The sequence below is a fragment of the Tympanuchus pallidicinctus genome, unplaced genomic scaffold (genome assembly GCF_026119805.1).
Source record: "Tympanuchus pallidicinctus isolate F22 unplaced genomic scaffold, pur_lepc_1.0 scaffold22, whole genome shotgun sequence".
Lineage (NCBI taxonomy): Eukaryota > Metazoa > Chordata > Aves > Galliformes > Phasianidae > Tympanuchus > Tympanuchus pallidicinctus.
In genome coordinates, this window is record NW_026294739.1 from 41,344,590 (window position 1) to 41,363,945 (window position 19,356).

Below are 19,356 nucleotides of genomic sequence, written 5' to 3' on the forward strand. Positions count from 1 at the left end.
CAGCACCAGGGCACAGGATGGTGATCTGTTGGGAGCAGCAAGAGATGCTGGGGGAAGCACCTTGGAAAAATACAATGAGTGTGGAGCCCTGAAGTTAGAGGGCATGGTGGTGATGGGTCAGCGTTTGATCTAGATGAGCTTACTGGTCTTTTCTTAATGATTCATGAAAACTGTTCCTCTCGCACAGACCAAATGTTACGTGCTGATAAACTTGGGACAGCCATGGTCTGGCTTCTGCTGTAGCCAGCAGAGTGCTGAAGCTGGGGGACTACTGGGAAATCCCAGCTTCCCTGACACTTTCCATCTTCTCTACTTCTCTTCCAGCCTGAGTCCCTGCTCTTATCACTTCAAGATAACGAACAAGGGAAGGCGCACCCACCTGCTCTACTGGACCACAGAAGGCTTCACCCCGCTCCGCCAGCGCGATCGCCTCCCAGCCGAGGGTGACACCAAGGGCAGCCCCCCCCAGGGCCCCGTGTTCAGGCTTTGGCCGCTGAGGTTGGAGCTGATGCCGGGCAGGACGATGGAGATGGAGCTGGAAGGCTTCTCCAGCACTCCAAGGGTAAGGCTGGGTTTGGGGCTGAGCCCTTCCCATCGGGCTATATCTGTGGGGTCGACTTCGGTGCCCCTTGGCTCTTACTGGAGAAAATGAGCATTTGCCTTCAAAAAGTGTTTAAATGCCACAAGTTACCATGGCAGCGCCGGTTGCTTTCCTTGCTGGCCACCATCAGTTGCTAAGGCTTTTCTTGTTTCTATAGCTACCATAAAGCCATCTTGCTGATATCAAAATATGGGCTACTTTAGGGGGCAAACAGCAGGTGATAAGGTGATAAGGCGATAAAGCATCCCATGCTGAGGCGGAAGGGAAGGACAGAGAAAAGAATTAAGCTCAGAGAGATTAGGAAGTAAGTAAATAATAATTAAACAGCAACACACAAGAAAGACAAGGTGATGTATCTGGGGGAAGCATCCACAACACCTGCAGGAAGGGGCAGCATCTGGGAGCAGCAGCATTTTTCCTCCATGTACAAACACAGGCAGAGGGCTTGTCTGGCACCAAGCTGCAGAGGAGAAAAATGAACACAGCGTGTGTCAGCCCTGGTGATCACAGGAGGACGTTCTCCACGTGTGAAACTGCTCCCAGGGATCATTACCATTGACAGCTGGTGCTTGTGTCAATATTTCCACAGCAGCCCTGCTGTCCCAAGGGCAGTTGGTCTGCCCATAGGGCTGTGCACCCGTGAGCTGCAGCTTGAGGTGTTAATGGGATTGCTGCACTGGCCCCTTTTGCCTAGGGAAGCCCAATTCAGAGAATGGCTTGGGTTGGAAGGGAATCGTGCAGGGAAGCAGCCAGTGAGCAGGAATGAATCTGCAGTTTTGAAAGGTGTTTGAGAGTGGTAGTGGAGGAAGATGTGGCAACTCATATGGTGGGACTCTCCTGACATTTCACTTTGCAGTTCTGAACTCTAGGAGATCGCTGAAGAGAGAGAAAAGGAACCAAGGAGGGAATACAAAGACCAGGGCACTGGAGAGGGTTTTGTGCTGGTCTGGTTGTTGGCAGCCCTGCACATAGCAGAGGGGTTGAAACTAGATGACGATTACGGTTCTTTTCAGCCCAGGCCTTTCTATGATCCTATGAAAGCTGAATATGGATCTGTGAGCTCGGTTGGGGCTCCTGGGGCCACCGCAAGCCCCTGGGAAGGCTCTTGCCTTGCTTGTATGGGGCTGCAATGGGGCAAAAGGGGGATGTGGAGAAGTGATACCACAAGAGGAAGCAGGAGAAGTTGAAGTGTAAGAGCACTTAGCTTGGGCAGAGGGCTGCCACCTGAGGTGCCCTGTTACATGGGTTTCTCCTTTGTATCCTTTCCTCTAAGCTTCCAAGAGAAGAAAGGCTTGTTGGCTTTGGACCCTCTTTTCCCTTCACGCAGTTATTTTTGTAGTGATGTCCTACTGCTTTCTATAAAGGTTGTGCTCAGCAGTGGGACACATGGCAGACTGTGGCATTGCAGGTGGTGACGGAGCGGCTGCTGTGCCATGCCATCATAGGCAGCAAGGCAGGGAAGACCCAGATCATGCAGGTGGACGTCACGTGCGAGTTCATTGCCCCTGTCCTGCAGCTCTCCTCCAGGGAAATCACTTTCCGGGTGGAGAAGGTAAGTGGCTGGGCTGTGTTGTCGTGCTCAAACTTGTGTTGAGGGGCTGCTGACCTCAAGCCTTCGGGATGCAAAGTTAAGTCTTCTCCGAGTCCATGGAGCTTTGGTTATTGATTTGAATGGGACCATTCCTTGCTTCCTCTCCCACGTAATGGTGGGATTACAGCTCCCTGTCAGAAGCAGGCTGGGGCCACTTCTAGAGAGGCATTGGTTTCTGTACTCAGTGTAGAGGAGGGTTCTGAGGATCCCCCGTGGCACACTGGAGTCTGAACACCGGTCCTGTAGGGAGGCTGAGAAAACCAAGAGTGCTGTCAGCAGCTCAGATTGATGAGGAAAAGCTGTCGTGGTCTCTTGTTTCTCTGCCACTCTCTCTGCTGTCGGTAGAGATGTTGGCTCTTTGCATTTCCCCATCACCTCCTTCAAAGAAGCCGCAGACGTCCTTCAGTTGCACTGACGATAACAGCAACGCAAAGCAGGTGCCCTTTGGTCTCTTAACTCCTGCCTCCTGCATCATCTTTCCCTCTCCCACAAGGTGTCTGAAAAAGAGAAAATAGTTCATTATTTATTGTCAGTGTTTCCAGGTCTCTCTTCCAGCTCCCTGGCTCTCAGCATAGCCCACGATCCTGCGAGCAGCTCAGATTTAATGAGAAGCTTTTCTCTCCTCCCTGGTGCCCACGCTCTGCTCAACGTGTGCTTTCCCATTTACCAAACACGATGGCATGGCAGATGGCTGAGAGCAATGCCTATAGAGCTCGTTTCCCAAACATTAATTTACACAAGTGGAAATGAGCCTTGTACCTCTCAGCCCGAAGCTGGAGTTGTATGATGTGGATTTTGCTTTGTTTTGGCCTTGTAGGAGCAGCTGCTTCCTCTTGGGTCACATTGCTTCCTCTGTAAGAGACTGATGTCTCCAGTCCCCTGCAGGATGCTGTGGCTTCTGAAAAAGAAAAGTGTTTGATGAACTTTGAGAAAATCTTTCTAAGAGAGCGAAAAGCAATTAGAGTGGTCAATAGAGAGATCTGCGATTCAGAGGTTGAAAAATGTGCAATGCAGCAGGAAGGGAAGGGGGCCTATGGCCACTCTTTCTCCATTTGTTGTCTCCTGTCTCTGTAGCAACCCAGTGATGTCCTAACTGCTCAGCACAAACCTTTGCACTTGAAGAACATCTCCTCCCTGCCACTCAGTGTGGTGTTGCTCGTGGAGCAGCCCTTCTTGCTCTGCAACGCGGAGCAGCAGCCTCTCTCCATGGACAGCCAGGTGAGCAGCTCGGGCTTCGTGGTGCAGCTTCAGGAGTTGGAGATGTTTGCTCTTTGGGTCAGCAGCAGCCTGGCCTGAGCTAAACCACATTTTAATTGAGCTGCTGAAAGAAACAAGCTGCCTTTCTAATGGGTAAGTTTGGATTTTCCCTCTCTGCTGCAAGTCTGAGGCTGCAGTGCCATTGCCCATGTTCTGAGTGTAAGGATGAAGGAACTCTTCAGGAGTCAGGGCTTACCATGGAGCTGATGTGGTTATGTTTTTGGCATGTAGCTTTCTCAGGTCCAGGATTCAGCAGGCCAGTTTTTCTCTTGTATAGAGCAGAAATGTAAGCCTGAGGTAGTCTGCTGGTGGAGCTTGCGGGCAGGCACACCACAAAGAAAATGGGGGATGAACTGAGAAACTCACCTTGGCATCCCACCTGGAACACCACGTATTCACATACTTCATGGAACTTCATCGCACTGCTGATCAACACAGAACATAGAATGGCTTGGGTTGGAAGGGAAGGCGAAGACCAGCTGGTTCCACCCCTTGCCATGGGCAAGGTTGCCAACTGCTGGATTAAGCACTGGGTCAGGTTGGCCAAGGCCCCATCCAGCCTGACCTTAACATCTCATCTCCTTGTAGCCACTAAAGCTGAAGACTGGGGAGGAACTTCACCTCTCCATCAGATTTAACCCCGCTTACGAAGAGGGTTTGAACATCCGGGTGGCGGAGCGGGCTCTGAAAATACAATTTCTTGAGCACCCTCTTGAGGAGCACGTTGCTCTTCGGGGAGAAGTCTACTTCCCAAATCTTCACGTGGAGACCACGGCCGTGGACTTTGGCTGCATCTTGAACGACACCGAGGACGTGCGTTACGTTGAGGTGACCAACTGCAGCCCGCTGCTCGTGCGGTACCGCTGGTCGTTCCTGGCAGGCAGCCCTGTGAGCCAGATGAGGTACGTGCCTTGCCCTTTTCTCCTTCCTTGTGTCCTGTCTGTAATTTGCAGAGCCCAAGGCTGTCTGCTTGCCGTCTGACAAATTGCTTTCAGCTCTCCCATCTGGAAATGTCACTTACTGGCTGCGGTCAGGGAAGAGGTGACCTGCACCAGTCTGAGGCTGGGAGGGACACGGTGTGTCCTACAGCTGCAACTGGACGCTGTAGGAGCCTACAACACTTCAACCTTAATCCGTAGCCCAGAATTTCACTTTCTTACCTCTGAGTCGTAAAGTCATTAAGGTTGTAAAAGATTAACATCAAGTCCAACTGTTCTTCCAGGCTGGATGTGGCTCTGGGCAGCCTGGTCTGGTGGTTGGCGACCCTGCACAAAGCAGGGGGGTTGAAACCAGATGGTCATTGTAGTCCTTTTCAACCCAGGCCATTCCATGCTTCTATGATTCTATGACCTACCACCTATATCGCCCACTAAACCAGTGTCCCCATGGAGCAGAGCTCCCCCGTGGATCCCAAGCCCAAGAGCCTTCTTGCAGTCACGCTGAAGCACATCTGTAAGCACACTTCCAGTCATTCTTCCCGCTGTGGCCTCTCCCCATAGTACAGAAGTCTAGTCTGGATGGTTTTAATTACAGCAGCAAATGGTTTTTCCATAATGCCCTAGGAAAGTTAACCACTGTGCATTGAAGTGCTGCTCTTCTAAATAATACAGATCATCAATAAGCAGCTTTGTTTGGAGAATTGGATCTGGTTCACAGCAGGAGACCTGCTGGGGAGTGGAAATTAGCTGTGGCTGTGTGGAGGGCTCAGGGGAGGATTTGGGCTCTGGGGAGCCTGTTCTCAGCTGGGTCTGAGCAAGTAACAGCGGACCTTCTTGATGCATGGCACCTTCAGGAATGGGCCCAAAGGTTTCCAGTCATGCAGGGGGAGGCAGGCAGGCAGGAGGGGAGCAGGGCTGTAATCGTTGCTTGGAGGCTGCTGTCATCTCCTGGTAAATTAGATTAGGGTTTAATTACAAGCTAAAGGGGAGAATCTAATTTTGATGATAGAACAATGCTTATATTTTATAATAACAGAGAAACAAGCACATTACACCAAAGCCTGTGTGGAATTAATTTCCTCTGGGGCCACTTGTTGGCCGGTTGCCTGTTTATCTTTACTCTTATTATTTAGAACCCCTTGGAGTTTTTGGAAATGCGAGAGCCAAGTTGTTTTTTTCAGCTTTTAATCACCCTGTCCCCACCTAAGCTGGCTCTGCTGGACCTGAGCCCGCAGGCAGTGGTTCTTGCAGAGGATGCTGAGTCACCCAGCTCCATTGGTGGGCAGCACCAAGCAGTTCCAGCACTGGGCAGCATGGCAGCCTGTGCTCCGTTGGTCTTGGGTGTAGACCCTGTGCTGGTTTGTTAGTGAGGAGGATGTTATGACAGCTCCCATTTCTGCTCTGCATCTTAATTAAGCATTAATATACTCTCCCCGGGTCCCTCAGCAGACATCATGTGATTCTCTGTGGCAGAGCTGGAAATGAAGATAGTCTCCAAGCTATTAACACCTCAAATTGCTCATTAAGAGCCCAGCAGAAGGGCAGCATGTCAGATATTATTTCTGGTCCGCATTAAGCACTGTTGGTATTCTAAATTATCAGATCAAACTAACTCAGCCTGACATGGGGAGAATCAAGCATCGGGTCCCATGAAGGCGAGATTGATGGAATTTAACCATCCATCCATCTAACCTTGCTGGAGCTCATCATCAGAGTCTCCCAGCATCAATCAGACACACATATTTATTTTGACCAGGAGAAAAAAATGTTGTTTCTCTGTCTGGACAACACTGTGCCTACTTTTTTTCCTTTTTCTTCTAACTATTGAATGCATTATTCTCCTCCTCTGTACTCTTTAGTTCCTCAAGCAGAGCAATCACGTCACCCAGCCCAAGCGTTGCTGTGGCTGGACGTGCCCAGGTCATGCCAACCATGCTTCTTTTCCAACACTGCTGAGCCATGAATCTCTCGTGGTTCCTCCTCCCCTAGAGTACAGAGGGGGGACAGGCTGAGATCAGTCTCTCCCCTTCCCTTGCATCTCTGATAACTCCAAGCTGAGTTAAGCACTGCACTGCAATGTTTTCTGCTGCGTTGGGATCAATTTCCAGAACGACCCAGCAGGAGGCAGAGCCAAATTCAAGCACTGCATTTCATATCTTTAAGATTTCTTATCTTTAAGGCTTCTTCCACGAGGACTGACTTGTGCCCCTTTCCAAGGGAAGTACGTAGGTCCTCGGTGTGGCTTTAGATTCTCATCAAAAAGGAAAGCATTGCATCCATGGGTTGTGCAAGGCGTTTCTAGAGTAACCAGAGACATCTGTAACAAATGCATCCTTCCTGCTTCTTCCAAAGGCTCTACACTATGGTCGACTGTTCTCCAAAGTTTTCTTCTTATAGGAGCAAGCAGCAATGCATGGCTCCTTCTGAGCACTGCTGTTCCTGCACGACCCCTTGGTCCCTGTCCCTGTTTGAGACTCAGGTACACAAACCTGGGGAGGCAGCTAGCATGCTCCACGTGGTCCATGCTCCTGGACAAACCATCTGCACAGCTGTGGCTCCCATTAAACCTGCTTTCTGCCTTGACCTGATGCCTCTGCAGTGGGAACTTCGTGGCTACAAACCCAGAGCAATGCATTGCCAGCAAATCCTTTGTGGAAAGGGCTTGTTGAGTTAGGAAGCGTCTCTTTTCTACCTAGGATTTTTCCTGCTGATTTACTTTGAACAAACAAGGAGCCTTTCTCCTCCCAAGTGGGTCTTCTGTGGCATTAATAACTTCTTGTTCCTCTGCCCTCCCTCCTGCCACGTCCCCCGGCAGGCTGCACTGCAGGGACCCTGCCAGCCAGGTTCCTGCCTCATTACTGACAAAAACAATCTCTTGTTGTACTTGATGGGGCCTTTGTTTGTGATGGTTTTATAACAAGGAAGAAATGGAAAATAGAGACAGTGAAAAACAGTGCAAGGCAAAAATCTGACAGCAGCGCTCTGTCAGCTGCCCGAGGAGAGAGGTAGCAAAAAGTTGCATCTGAAATGCACTTATTTGTCGTGCCCTGGTGCTGGGGAGTCTCACAGGGGGGACAGGAGTGTGCACCCCTTTCTCCCCAGTGTTGTCATGGGCCTGCTGTGTCTCATAGAGCTGACAGGCTCCCTGGGGCAGCAGATCTGGGGCTTTGGTAGCTCCTACGTAACTGCTTCTCCATTGCCCCATGGTCTTGGGTCTTTCAGTTTGGAGAGCTGCAATTCTTGCTTGGGATGCAAGCCAGCTCTCGGAAGGCTCTGCACTCAGGGGCAGAGATGATGAGGAGATGAAACGAAGAAAACTTGGGTTTTCTGAGGCTCAGGTTGCATATTAGGAACAATTTATTCTCAGAAAGAGCAGTGAGGCACAGGCACAGCTGACCAGGAAAGTAGGGAAGTCAATGTCCCTGTAGGAACCACGGAGATGTGGCAGTGAGGGATGCAGTCAGTGGGCATGGTGGGGGTGAGTGGGGGTTGGGCTTCGGGATCTGAGAGGTCTTTGTCCAGCCTTAATGGTTCTATGATTCCTTTGCCCAACGGTGACCAACCCCGGTGCTTCCGTGGTGGTCTGGAGAGCAGAGCTGTGGCACTGGAGAACATACTGAGGTAGGGCAAGTGAAGGCTATTTGCAGTGCAGTCATCTGGAACTGAAAGAAGAGTGCTGCTTTATGGGTTGGCCTCCTCCAGAAGCACCTTCCACATCTCTCTGTGCCCACGGCAAGGTGAGAAGTGCAGGTGCCCATGGTGCCTGGCCCTACCCCAGCCACTGGTGGTTGGGGATCTGCCAGGTCCCATGGAAATGCTTTGAGAGAGGCAGAAGCTGTGGCAAAAGGAGCTTTCAAGACCCTCTCTTGATTTTTCTGATGGAAAGTAATGGGTCAGTTGAGGTTTCAGGTGATTCCACATGCAGGAGGTGAATGTGGGAGCAGCATCCTGCAGTCTATGGGGCTGGGTGTCCTCTCTTGCTGCTCCAGTGCCCCATGAGGAGGAGGAATGCTTGTTCTCAAAGCAGAGACTGCTTGGATCCAGCCAGCTGCAGTGGCAAGATGCAGTTTGGGTGACCGTCCTGGTGCTGATGGCTCTTGCTCAGCCTGCATCGTCACATCAGGTTGGCAGCAGCAGCGTGATTTCTAGCTCCTCTATTTTGGGAGGAGGGTGTGGGAAGTGGTGTGAAGCCGTGTCCCCAGCAGGCTCACAGGCAGGCTTATTTCTGGCATCTCAGAGGCTGGGGATGGCAGGGCCTCCTCCCTCCCTCCCCAGTGGCCGTCCAACTGCGCTCCCATCCCCACTCTTCACTCCATGGAGGTTTGAGCTGCACTCCATGCACATGCAATGGGAGACCCTGAATGGTGGAAGGCAGCTGGGGGTGGGTGAGATGGGCCCCGTGTTCATCTCCCCCTTCCCTCTGCTTTCCTAAGACCTCACCTTGGGGTCCCTTGCTGGGACTTTGTCTCCCAGCAAGCAGAAGCATGGCAGCTCTTATTGACCCGTTTTCATCTTGCACTTACTGCTCCCATTTCCAGGCTTTCCCCCTGGAAGTGGTCCCTGGCTGCCTTGCAGCAGTACTCGATGATCACATCAACTCCAGGAGTCCCAGAGAGCTTCTACTTCAGCATGAGAAATATTGCTGTTGTCGAGGCGCCGCGAAGTTGCCTCAAACCATACTGTAGAACTAGGGGTAATTTAATACATGGTTATGGATTTTCCATCTCAGGGCTTTGCCTCTTCTCAGGAGTTATTAACCCCGTAGTATTTATCTCAAGCAGCTCCAAGCTGTGGTTATTTTCCCTTGCTAGGGTGGGTGTTGGCTGCAGGGCTTGCTGAGCCATGAGGACCCACTGGGGAGTGTATTGTTAAGGGCAGGCACCAAATTCCCAGCCAGGAGTGAAGCACCCAAGGCTGCTTTAAAAGCCTATTCTTGGCTCTTGGTTAAAAACAGCCAAGACCTCCTTCCCCAAAAATACTTAGCACTGGTGTTTGGTTTTGTCCTCATTCCAGGCACAGAGCTGAGCCTATTCCCAGTGGCTTCCATCAGCCTCATCCTGCTGAGCGGCTCCTCCATCCCATGCAGAACTCCCACTGCAGGTCCCTGTTCAGATGTATTCTCTGTTCTAGATTCAGTCCTCCAGTACCTAAATATTTCATCAAATCCCAACCAAAGAAAGAAGAAGGAGCCCTGATGGAGTCCTTGGCATCAGCAGACAGCAGCAACCATGGTATGGACGTGAAGGAGCCAGATCAAGCAGCAGGAGAACCTGCCCCAGAGCCAGCAGATGCAGATGGAGCCCTGGAGACGCAGGTAGAATCTCCTGTAGACCTCCTGCTTGGATGTTGCATTGACAGCCCCAGAGCAGATGGATGCTTTCCCAAAACAAGAGGTTGCAAAAACTCTGCTGTCACCCAGCTTTGGGAATGTCTTTGCTGACTGTTGGTGTGCTTTGGAGCTTGATCCCAGTGGTGGTGGGGTCAGGAAATGCCAAAATGAGCATGAAGTTTAAGGAGAAGGGCTCGAATCCTAATATCAGCTGTGTTAACATTGTGAGTCCACACGTTTTTCTCTTAGCCAGAAGCAATGATACCCTGTGGCTGCACAGAGCAGCGTGGCTAAACGCCGAGTTAGAAGCATGCAGTCTTTTTGATTTCCTGCTTTGTTGTCATGTATGCACAAGCAAACCAGGGAAATCCAAGTGGATGTGCCTGAGCAGGATCCAAAACTGCTTCAAGTCTGTACTGCAGTTTGATTTTCTGCTCACGTTGCTGTACTTAGGCAATATCTGTATAGCCTTTCTGGGGAGAAGGGAGATTGTAAGCTTAGAAGAGTCTGGCTAGCATCTTTTAGAATGCTTTGCTTGTTTTGAAAATGCAGGTATGACAAAATGGTGTACGTGGAGTGCAGAAAGACTTTGAGGATGGTGGGTTTGGAGAGGGTTCTGTTGGAGTTGGAAGGGAATTAATCCCCTTGCAACTCCTTTTGTAGGCTAGGAAGGAGGATGGGGAGCTGTGCTCAGAGTCTCGGGGTCCTACATTGCTGAAGTGAGTAGCGGTTGTTAGCTGAAAGCTCTGTAAATGCTTGTTGGCCAAACAATAAACTAAAAGAGGGCCAAAAGGCCTTTTTGGAGAGTGCTGAAGATGGCCAAGTTTTGCCATTTCTTCCTGAGAAGAAAAGGGAATGTGAGAAAACTCAGCCTTCCCCTGTGTTTTATCTGTTAGGGGAGATGGAGCCTCTAATTGGGTCTGAGGATGTCCCCTAAATACTCTTGCAGCTGCTATTGAAGTCAGGACTGCAGCACAAAACACTTCTTCTGATTAAGAAGAAGCACATATTCCTCAACTCCAAGACCAATTACAAAGCCTTCCTGTATAAATAGGGACCAAAACCCCAAGGACAAGTTCTCTTCTTTTGAGGGCACTTTTGAGGTTAAATACCACTGAAGCAGCATCTCAGCTGCCTTGGCCAGGATGGAGCCATTCAGAAAGATCACTCCCATGAAGATCTTCAGCTCCCTGGTGGTGGGGAGCAGATGAGGTGAAACCTAAGCAGCACCTGAAGGTCTGCCAGTCACTTCCCAAGTCCTTATTTTTCAGTTTTTGATGTTCTTCTCTTGTAGATCCTTTTTTAGTCATGGAGAACCTCACCTGTCCAGGTTTGGGGCATCAGTTGTGGATGGGCTCAGAACCACACTGAACTGATGGCAGGGATGTTCCGTGTTTGATTGGTGCCTGGGTTCTGTCTCAGCTGTGTCTAGCTTGACAAGATTCTTCCTTATCCATTGAGATAATCATAGGAGGTTGTCACTGCTGGTTCATAGACCACCCCAAGTTGGAAGGGACCCGTAAGGACCATGGAGTCCGACTCCTGGCTCTGTGGTCTGTGTGGATCCCTTCCAACTCAGGATATCCTATGATTCCTCAAACCAACAGAGAAGAGCCCACACAGGTGGGATGTGGATGTGGCAGCAGATGGAATCATAGAGTAATAAAATATCCCAAGTTGGAAGGGGCTCGCAAGGATCATCGAGTCCAATGCCTGAGATTGGTCTCCCCGCAGCAGCCAGCTCCTGCTGCAGCTCCTGGTGCTCTTTTTCCAGCTGCTACCACCTGCTGTCAAGGAACTGGAGAGTGCTGCAGAGATGGTGAGTGCTGCAGAGACTCAGAGCCTGGTGGAGACCAAGGAAGTGACAGAGTTTGTGGAGAATGAGCCCCTCGCCTTGGGTGTGGAGGAGGTAAGAGCTGTCTCCTGGGTCTGACTTCCACATTTCCAGTGTAGCAAGCAGTTGCCTGGCCCCTGCACACGCTGATGGCCCTTGGTGCTGCTCAGTGGCCTTGCATCCCTCCAAGCACAGCGCTGTGCAGTGCTGATGAAGCAACCAGCCCTGGGAGAGGCCATGCAGGACGTGTTGTAGGGCTGAGCAAGGACCACACCTGTGGGCATTATTCACTCTGTTGGCATTAATCAAGTGGGCATTATTCATTTTCTTGGCGTTAATCAAGTGGCCTGTAGGAAGTTTCTGCAGTGGATTTTGCTGCAGCATTTTAAGAGAGGGCAGTGTGTTAGTGCCCAGGAGTGAAAAGGACAAGGAGCAACGTGGGCTGAGCCAGAGCCCTCCCCCAGCTGCAGGACTCTCATCTCCAAGTCTCATGCTTCTCCAAAGGCAGTTAAAGCTTCTAAAGGCATGATCTGCTGCGGAGAGAATGCATTGCTGCCAGGAGACCTCCCAAATTACTAATGTAATGTATTAATGAAAGCATTAATTAGTGAGTATGGGAGAAGATTTCCCCGTGGTTCCTCGGCTGAAAAGCAGAATGGCTGTGAAGGAGGTTGGGATGACTTTGTGTGTCTGAGTGCCCCTGCAGCCACGTCCTTCACTCCGAGCCAGAGCTCCAGCCTCACCCCAGGGCCGGGTGGCTCTTCTGCACTGACCTTGATGCTCCCTCCCCCAACCTCCCCTTCCTGCAGGTTTTTGACATCTTGCCACTATATGGCGAGCTGCAGCCAGGCGAGAGCCAGCAGGTCACCTTCACCTTCTTTGGCCATGCCAACCTGGTGGTCCACATCACGGCGCTGTGTGAGGTGCAGGGAGGTCCGACCTACGAAGTGATGCTCAGTGGAGAGGCCTCAGTTGTCAGCTACCTCCTCGATGTCACAGAGATCGACTGGGGGCTGCAGGTACCACAGCTTCTCTCGGGGCTGGTCCTCATCTTCAGCAAGGTCTAGGACTCTTTCCAGCAACTCTGTCGGGTGGACAGCTTTCCCTGCCCTTCTTCCAGCATCTGTGTAACACACCTTGCGTCCCAGCTGTTGTTCTTATGGCCATTTCCATTCTCCAGAGCTGGGAGTTCCTGCTCCTCAAGGTTTCTGCTTCTTTGGGCAGAAGGGTGATGATTTGCAGAGGAACGTCCTTAGCACATCCAGCTCCTCCAGGCTGAGACCCAAGGAGATGCTCTTTATCACTGCTTTTGATTAAGCAACAAAATAAACCAGGGGAGAAGCTGAATTGGGCTTCCCAGTCAGTAGGTGGAGAGAATTTCCCCAGAATAACTCCTGCTTTCCCTGTTTTCAACTAAAAGCCATTCAGATATTTCTAACTACATACAGCATCATCTCCCTTTTTGCTGCCAGCTCCACCGAGGCTTGCAGACTGATGCCCATCCAGCAATTGCAACACACATGCTACTTTGCAGGGATAAATGATGAGTGGTGGGGTGATGACCCAGAAGTGGCCATGAGACTTTGGCACTGCAGAACAGGGCAGCTGTCATGGTTTATCTTTGATTTTTGGTGGTATTTGGCCCTCTTCACGTGGTTGGTTTTGCACCTCTACAACCCAGCCCTGATACCTGTCCCTATGCCCTGCAGCTGTGGGTTCCCCACGTTAGCGTTGTCCCACCTTAGGAGGCTCACTGCCCATCTTCTGTCCCTCCACAGCTGTTTAATGAAGTTGCTGAAGCAGAGCTCACCCTGCACAACAGTGGCAAGGTGGGATTCCAGTACCAGGTGCTGAGCCCCAGCGACTGCCCTCTGCCTGGCGTGCCCCTGGTGCTGCCCAGCACGGTGAGTACAGGGCAGCACAAGCACTGAACCTTGGCCCTGTGGGGCAGAGAACGGCTGCTCTTGCTCTCTAGCTGGCTCCTGTGCCAGAAACGAGCAGCCCTGGTGCGGGTCCCTTGCTCCTGCAGAGCTCTGTGGGGCAGTGAGAGGGACAAGGGGGAGAGGAGCACCTGGCATCCTACAAGGATGACACGCTGATGCCCTCTTGCTGTGAGCTTCCAAAGTCGCAGCTGAGACTTGTAACAGCATCAGCCCTGGCACTTCTGCTTTCCCCTCTCTGCTCACTGTCCATGCAACTTTCTTTGATGCCTTCCCCCTTCTCCCACTCTCTGCAGGGTTATGTTGGACCTAGCCAGGAGCAGGTGCTGAAGGTTTACTACCTACCAGGAGTACCTGGAGCCTTCTGCAGGACTTTCCAGATCCAAGTGGGGCACTTGGAGCCAGAAACCATCACTCTGAGAGGAGAGGGGAGCTTCCCCAGAATCTGCTTGGATCTGCCCAGGAATATCAGAGGTGAGCTCTGCCTCTCTGTCCCCAGGAAGGTCCCCTGGTTTCCTCTGTGCTATACACCATAGGGTGGCTGTCACCCACCTGGAGGCTTGAGAGGTATCACACCCCAAAACCCAGCCCTCCAGCAGCTTTTTGACTCCTCAGCAAAGGGAACCCACGTGGGCTTTGCCCCAGGAAAGGCTTGCCAGCATGTCTGCCAGCTGGAAGGATTATTGTCTACATGACCAGCAGGGCACTTGACGAGGACAGATTAGCATCACACTGCAGGGGATGAAGTTTTCCTTTGTATGGGGGAAGATGAGTGGAAGTGAGCATCCAAATTCAGAGGAGAACAGCGCCTGCTTGCTATAGACTGCCTGCGGAGTGCTGCTGGGAGAGGACAAGGTTGGGGGAGAGGGGCTTCCCAGCTTACATGAGATTGGTGCTGCACTCCCGCTTCTATTTTTGGATATTTTTTTTCCTTCAGGAAACGAAAAATATGAGAAGATCCTCCAGGAGGCAAAAGAGAAGGTGGAGAAAGAGAGCCAGAGAGATGAAGCAGTTGTTCTTGGGGAGGCCACAGCCACTGAGACACCCATGGATGACCTGGATATGGTGGTGAGAACTTGGTTCTGCCCTGTTCAGCACGTGCCACCCTTCTGCAGTGGGGTTGGGTGTGCACTGCTGTCACTTGGGACCTCCTGCTTGTGACCATTCATCCTCTCTGCACCACCTTTGAGTTTATGGCACTCTGTGATGGAGATGCAGGGCATCGCTGGGGTGCTTGCTCACAAATTCTGACACGTTTATGGAACTTAATAGCTGAGCGTAGGTGCCTCATCCCTGGAGGGGCCCAAGGTTGGGTTGGATGGAGCCCTAGGCAACCAGATCTGATAGGTGGCAACCAGCCCATTGACTTTGCTCTCCACAGCTGGACATTCGGCTGCAGATGCAAATGGAAGAGATGCTGGTAAAGGAATACGCCTTGGAGCAGCAGAAGCTCCTGCTCTCCTGTCTCCCAGAGGACTTTGTCTTTGACCAGCAAGCTCTTCGGAAGCTTCTCAGGTTGGTGGGGACTCCCTGCCTTCGTGTGCCCCAGGGTAACGTGCAGCACCCAGCACTGCTCCTGGGAACTCTCGCAGAGCTGGGACTGGCCAGGGACCTGGGAAGGACCTGATCCAGAGGGCTGTACTGTGCTGTGAGCAGCTGGGTGCCTTCCCATCTCCAGGGCCACCCACAAGCCTTGAGGGTGCCCAGTTCCCCACCTGCTCCATTCCAATGCAGACCATGCTGACCATCCATCACCATGGGCAACACCCCTTCTAACTAGCTCTGAAAGAGACTGGCCTCTTTTGTTTCAACAAATGACTGAGGAAGAAGGCACACTGCAAAACAGGTGGTTTGTGTTTTGCTGAGTGGGATTCCTCTGGAAAAAGACCTTCCCATGAATCTCATGCATGTTGGTTGCTGCCTTTACCAGTGCTCTTTTGGAGTTGGATTAGGACCATTGAAGATGCAATGGACTACAGTGGCTTTTCATAGCAGGAGAGCTAGGATCCATGGACTCTACTATCTGTGGACCTGTATCCATGCACTTACACCATTTAAAACTAACCTGCTTTTCCTTAAGGTCTCACTGCTAGCTGAGAAATGGTTTAAAAACTCTCCTTGTTCCTACTTTCAGGGTGCAGCTGCCTGAGTACGTCCTGGACTTTGGCTACGTCATTCTTGGTAACATGCATGCACACATTGTGAAGATCACCAACACTGGGCAGCTGCCCGTGTCCTTCTGTGCAGATGGACGCGTCCTGCGCGACACAGGCAAGTGGGATGGAGGTGCTTCTCACCACTTCTGATTGTGTATGGCCCCTGGACACGTGGAGGGTTTTGAGTGCTTTTTTGTACAGCTTGCTCCTCCTCAGGACCCCATGCTTGGTGGTGTAGAGCCTGAGTTCTTCTGGACAGAGTCCAGGCCCACCTGCTGCCCAAATGCTTGGCTGCAGGGCTGAGATGGCCCAATCACCTGGGAAGCCTCTCAGCATCTCCAGCTCTTGGCTACCGAGAGGTTTTGTACATTCTGTGGGCTTGCTTTGCAAATAGAGGGACCCTCTGTGGTTGAGGAATGCTTTGGTTCATAGTGTCGTAACGCCGCTGTTCATCCTTCATGAGGAAAGAGCTTCTGAGGTTTTCCTTTCCATCAAAATAGGCTTCCAAAGCAGGCTTTGATGTAAGGCTTGTCATCCACCATGCCATGAGACGCCATGTTGAGTCACCATGAGATGAATGAATGCCTCCTCCAAGTTGTTGTTCCTCCATTGAATAAGGGAGCTGTAGCTGGATATCCCTTCTGAGGAGGTCACCAGCCATCCTTGGGGTGCCTGGTGAAGGATTCCTTGTAACACAGGGCAGCGAGTCTTTTCTGGAGGTGAAAGGGACCCCTTCACAGAGCAGCCACACCTGTATGACTTTTTGATGTGTTGGTCACTCATCTCAGCTGCTCTGTCTGAAGGTTTCACTGTGGAGCTGGACCGTGTGACAAACCTGCCATACTGCGAGACCGAGACGTTCGAGGTGCGCTTCGACCCGCGGAGCGCCAACGTGCCACTGGGAGCAGCAGATGTGCTGCTGCCCATCAAGGTACCACCTTTTGTCACCCGTGTCAGGCAGGACATAGCAGCAGGACCCACCTGGGCTCTCGGCTGGACACTCTGCTCTTCACCAGGTCACAGGAGGCCCCACGTTTCACCTCTGCCTTCGTGCCTGCGTGACTATGCCATCCCTCTGCATCTCCAGGGACAGCCTGGAGTTCTCCACTGTCCAGTGTGGGCAGTGTCAGGAGGAAACCATCCAGCTCTACAATCAGGTCCAGGTGCCCTGTAAATGGTTCATTACCTTGAAGGAGCCTGTTAAGAAGGTAATGTTTAGTGGGCAGGGAGGGATGGGTTGATGGTTGGACTAGATGGGTCTTAATGATCCTATGACTTCTATGACTCTATAAAGCAGGGACGGCGTTGTAGCTTATCAGTTGGTTTTCCTTGGCCTCTGTTTCCTTTTTTGCACCCTATCAGTGTCTGAGCACTTAGGCTACTACTCACAAAGCCTTTGGAGGGTACAGGGCAAGGCTGCTTCATCTCAAACTGTTCCCTATCTGGTGTTCCTCTTGTCTGCCATCTGCGCCCATGCCTCACTGTCCCCAGCACTGTGTCTGAGACCTGCAGGAATGCTGGGTCCATCATTACAGGCCACAGGAGCCTCACAGGTTGATTTCTGTGCCCAGGTGGATAAACATTTGCCAGCAAGCGTGCGACAGAAGCTGCAGCAGGAGCTGAAGGCCAAGCCCAGTGTCTTCGAGGTGCTGCCCTTGGCTGGGGAGCTCACCCCAGGGCAGCGATGCAACATGCGGGTCAGGTTTACACCCACTGAAGAGGTGAGATGGGTACAGCTGTAATGAAAGCATAGGGAGAAGGAGCACACTGCAGGCTGAGCCTTGGAAGGGCTGCTCTGAGCTGATCCTGCCAGTACAGCAGACTGATCAGATGCGTGGCTGGGCACGGCAGCACAGACATCCACACCACTGTGGTGCCAGTGATCCCGGGCACTTTGGGAGACAGCATGAGCTAGGAAACCTTAGATTACACCTGATTTGGAGCCTGTTAGCAGGAGGCAGTATGGACACGGGTGCTTATGTGCCTGGAGTGCTCCCAGCAATGTCACAAGCTAGCTGAGATGTAACCATCTTATCTGTGGCTTTGACCAGAGTCAAACATGTTTTGACCAGAGCAGAGATGTTTCTAGCTAGTGAGAGCTCGTCTGTCTCTACCTGATTCTGCTGCTTGGTACAGCAGTGCCAGGGCTGTGTCTGAGCAACATAACCCTCTTTTCAGAGATCCTACAGATGCGAGCTGAGGATTAACATTTGCCAGAGCAGCCAGCCTCTGCAGCTGCAAGTCTCGGGGTATGGGCTGGAGCCACAATTGGAATTCGACCCCCCACTGCTTGAGCTGGGACCTCTGCTGCCGTACAGCAGTGGGGCAGCAGGGACAGTGGTAGTGAAGAACCCATGCGAGTTCCCCATTGAGTTTTACTCACTGGAGTTTGACCAGCAGTACCTTGCTGAGGAGCAGGTGAGGAGGTCTGGTCCCCATGCCATGGCTTTGTAGTACTTCAGTTCACTGAGGAAATGTGGGAAGCCCCCAAAGCAAGGTCTGGTGGCCTTTCATGGTCAAGTCTTCTTCACATGTTGCTTGGTTTCTCTCCCTTATGCATGCAGATCCTGCGGATGCTGAAGGACTATGATGGCCGCCATACCCTACTGCTGCCTCCACGTGCCCCTGGTGAGAAGCTGCCCCCGGAGGTGCTGGAATACTACCAGGACCAGAAGAGGCTGCAGGATGAGCAGGCCAAGTCCAGGACTGGGGATCCAGCAGGCCAGGAAAATGGTGAGGCTGTCCTGAATGTGTCTCACCCACAGAGATTTGAGCGAGCTCCTCAACCAGTAGAACCAGGTTCACCATCACCAGTATGTTGAATTTTCTCCTTCCAAGCAACAAAAGCACAAACTCAAACTTCCCCCAAGGCAGAGACAGGTTTCTGAGTGCCTTGGGCATCTCACTTCGTGGGGGGTTCTCCATCTTTTTACATATGGCTGTGTAAAGGGACAAATGGCAAAAAGCAGGTTGCCTGGCCACATTCATCATCATCAGCATTCTCCTTGTCCTTCCTCCTCAGCCACCAGAGAAGATGTCCAGTTTCTTCCGGATCAGGGAGGAAAGCACTCTGCTGAGATCATTCACACCCTCTCATCTCATTACTCAGTCATTCCTCCCTCCACTTCTGATGAAAGCCAGTCCAACAAGGTGGACTCTAAATCTGAAAGGGGAGAAGAAGAGGAGGATCTTGAGAAAAGACACGGAGCAGGTCAGAGCCCTATGATTATTGCCTCTTCTGTGTCCACTGTGACAGAAGGGCCTTTAGGCATCACGAGATGCCTGTGCTTCCCCCTTTCTGCCTCTCCATTTGCTGCATTCTGAATGGGACTCGTCAGCAGCAATTGAAGGCAGACCCTAAATACAAGAAGAGCATGGAGAAGCCCCAGGTGTGATACTGGAGTCAGCAGGGTCTCCTCTCCCAGGACCTGAGGGGATGGCGAAGAGTTTGAGTATCACTGGTGTGCAGGAGGCTGATGTTGGTACCGTGTTCTGCCCAGCAGAGCATCAGCAGAGCGCCAGCAGCAGCAAGGAGGCTGCAGGAGAACTGGATGACAGCCCTGTCCTCAGAGCCATCGCCCGCCACCTGGGCATCGATATCTCTCCTGAGAGCCGTGAGGCCCGAAACCGCCAAGGGATCGCCATCATCATCCACGGGGCACCCCTGACTGGTGCGTGTGCCACAAGGGGGAGGAGGAGCAGGGCGGGAG

The 19,356-nt window shown here is 51.8% G+C and overlaps 1 protein-coding gene across 1 annotated transcript in view; it reads left to right on the plus strand.

Moving 5' to 3' along the window:
• The window catches only part of HYDIN (HYDIN axonemal central pair apparatus protein), a 115,967-nt gene that overhangs the window by 66,673 nt on the left and 29,938 nt on the right, over positions 1-19,356 (plus strand). The window contains exons 21-39 of the mRNA XM_052685441.1: positions 325-562; positions 2,010-2,153; positions 3,267-3,410; positions 4,038-4,351; positions 9,518-9,701; positions 11,491-11,625; positions 12,360-12,569; positions 13,329-13,454; positions 13,787-13,964; positions 14,428-14,558; positions 14,872-15,005; positions 15,625-15,761; positions 16,450-16,577; positions 16,663-16,854; positions 17,218-17,367; positions 17,825-18,064; positions 18,211-18,379; positions 18,669-18,857; positions 19,150-19,317. Coding sequence (XP_052541401.1) covers positions 325-562; positions 2,010-2,153; positions 3,267-3,410; positions 4,038-4,351; positions 9,518-9,701; positions 11,491-11,625; positions 12,360-12,569; positions 13,329-13,454; positions 13,787-13,964; positions 14,428-14,558; positions 14,872-15,005; positions 15,625-15,761; positions 16,450-16,577; positions 16,663-16,854; positions 17,218-17,367; positions 17,825-18,064; positions 18,211-18,379; positions 18,669-18,857; positions 19,150-19,317 — 3,311 coding nt within the window. The remainder of the gene's footprint in view (positions 1-324; positions 563-2,009; positions 2,154-3,266; positions 3,411-4,037; positions 4,352-9,517; positions 9,702-11,490; positions 11,626-12,359; positions 12,570-13,328; positions 13,455-13,786; positions 13,965-14,427; positions 14,559-14,871; positions 15,006-15,624; positions 15,762-16,449; positions 16,578-16,662; positions 16,855-17,217; positions 17,368-17,824; positions 18,065-18,210; positions 18,380-18,668; positions 18,858-19,149; positions 19,318-19,356) is intronic.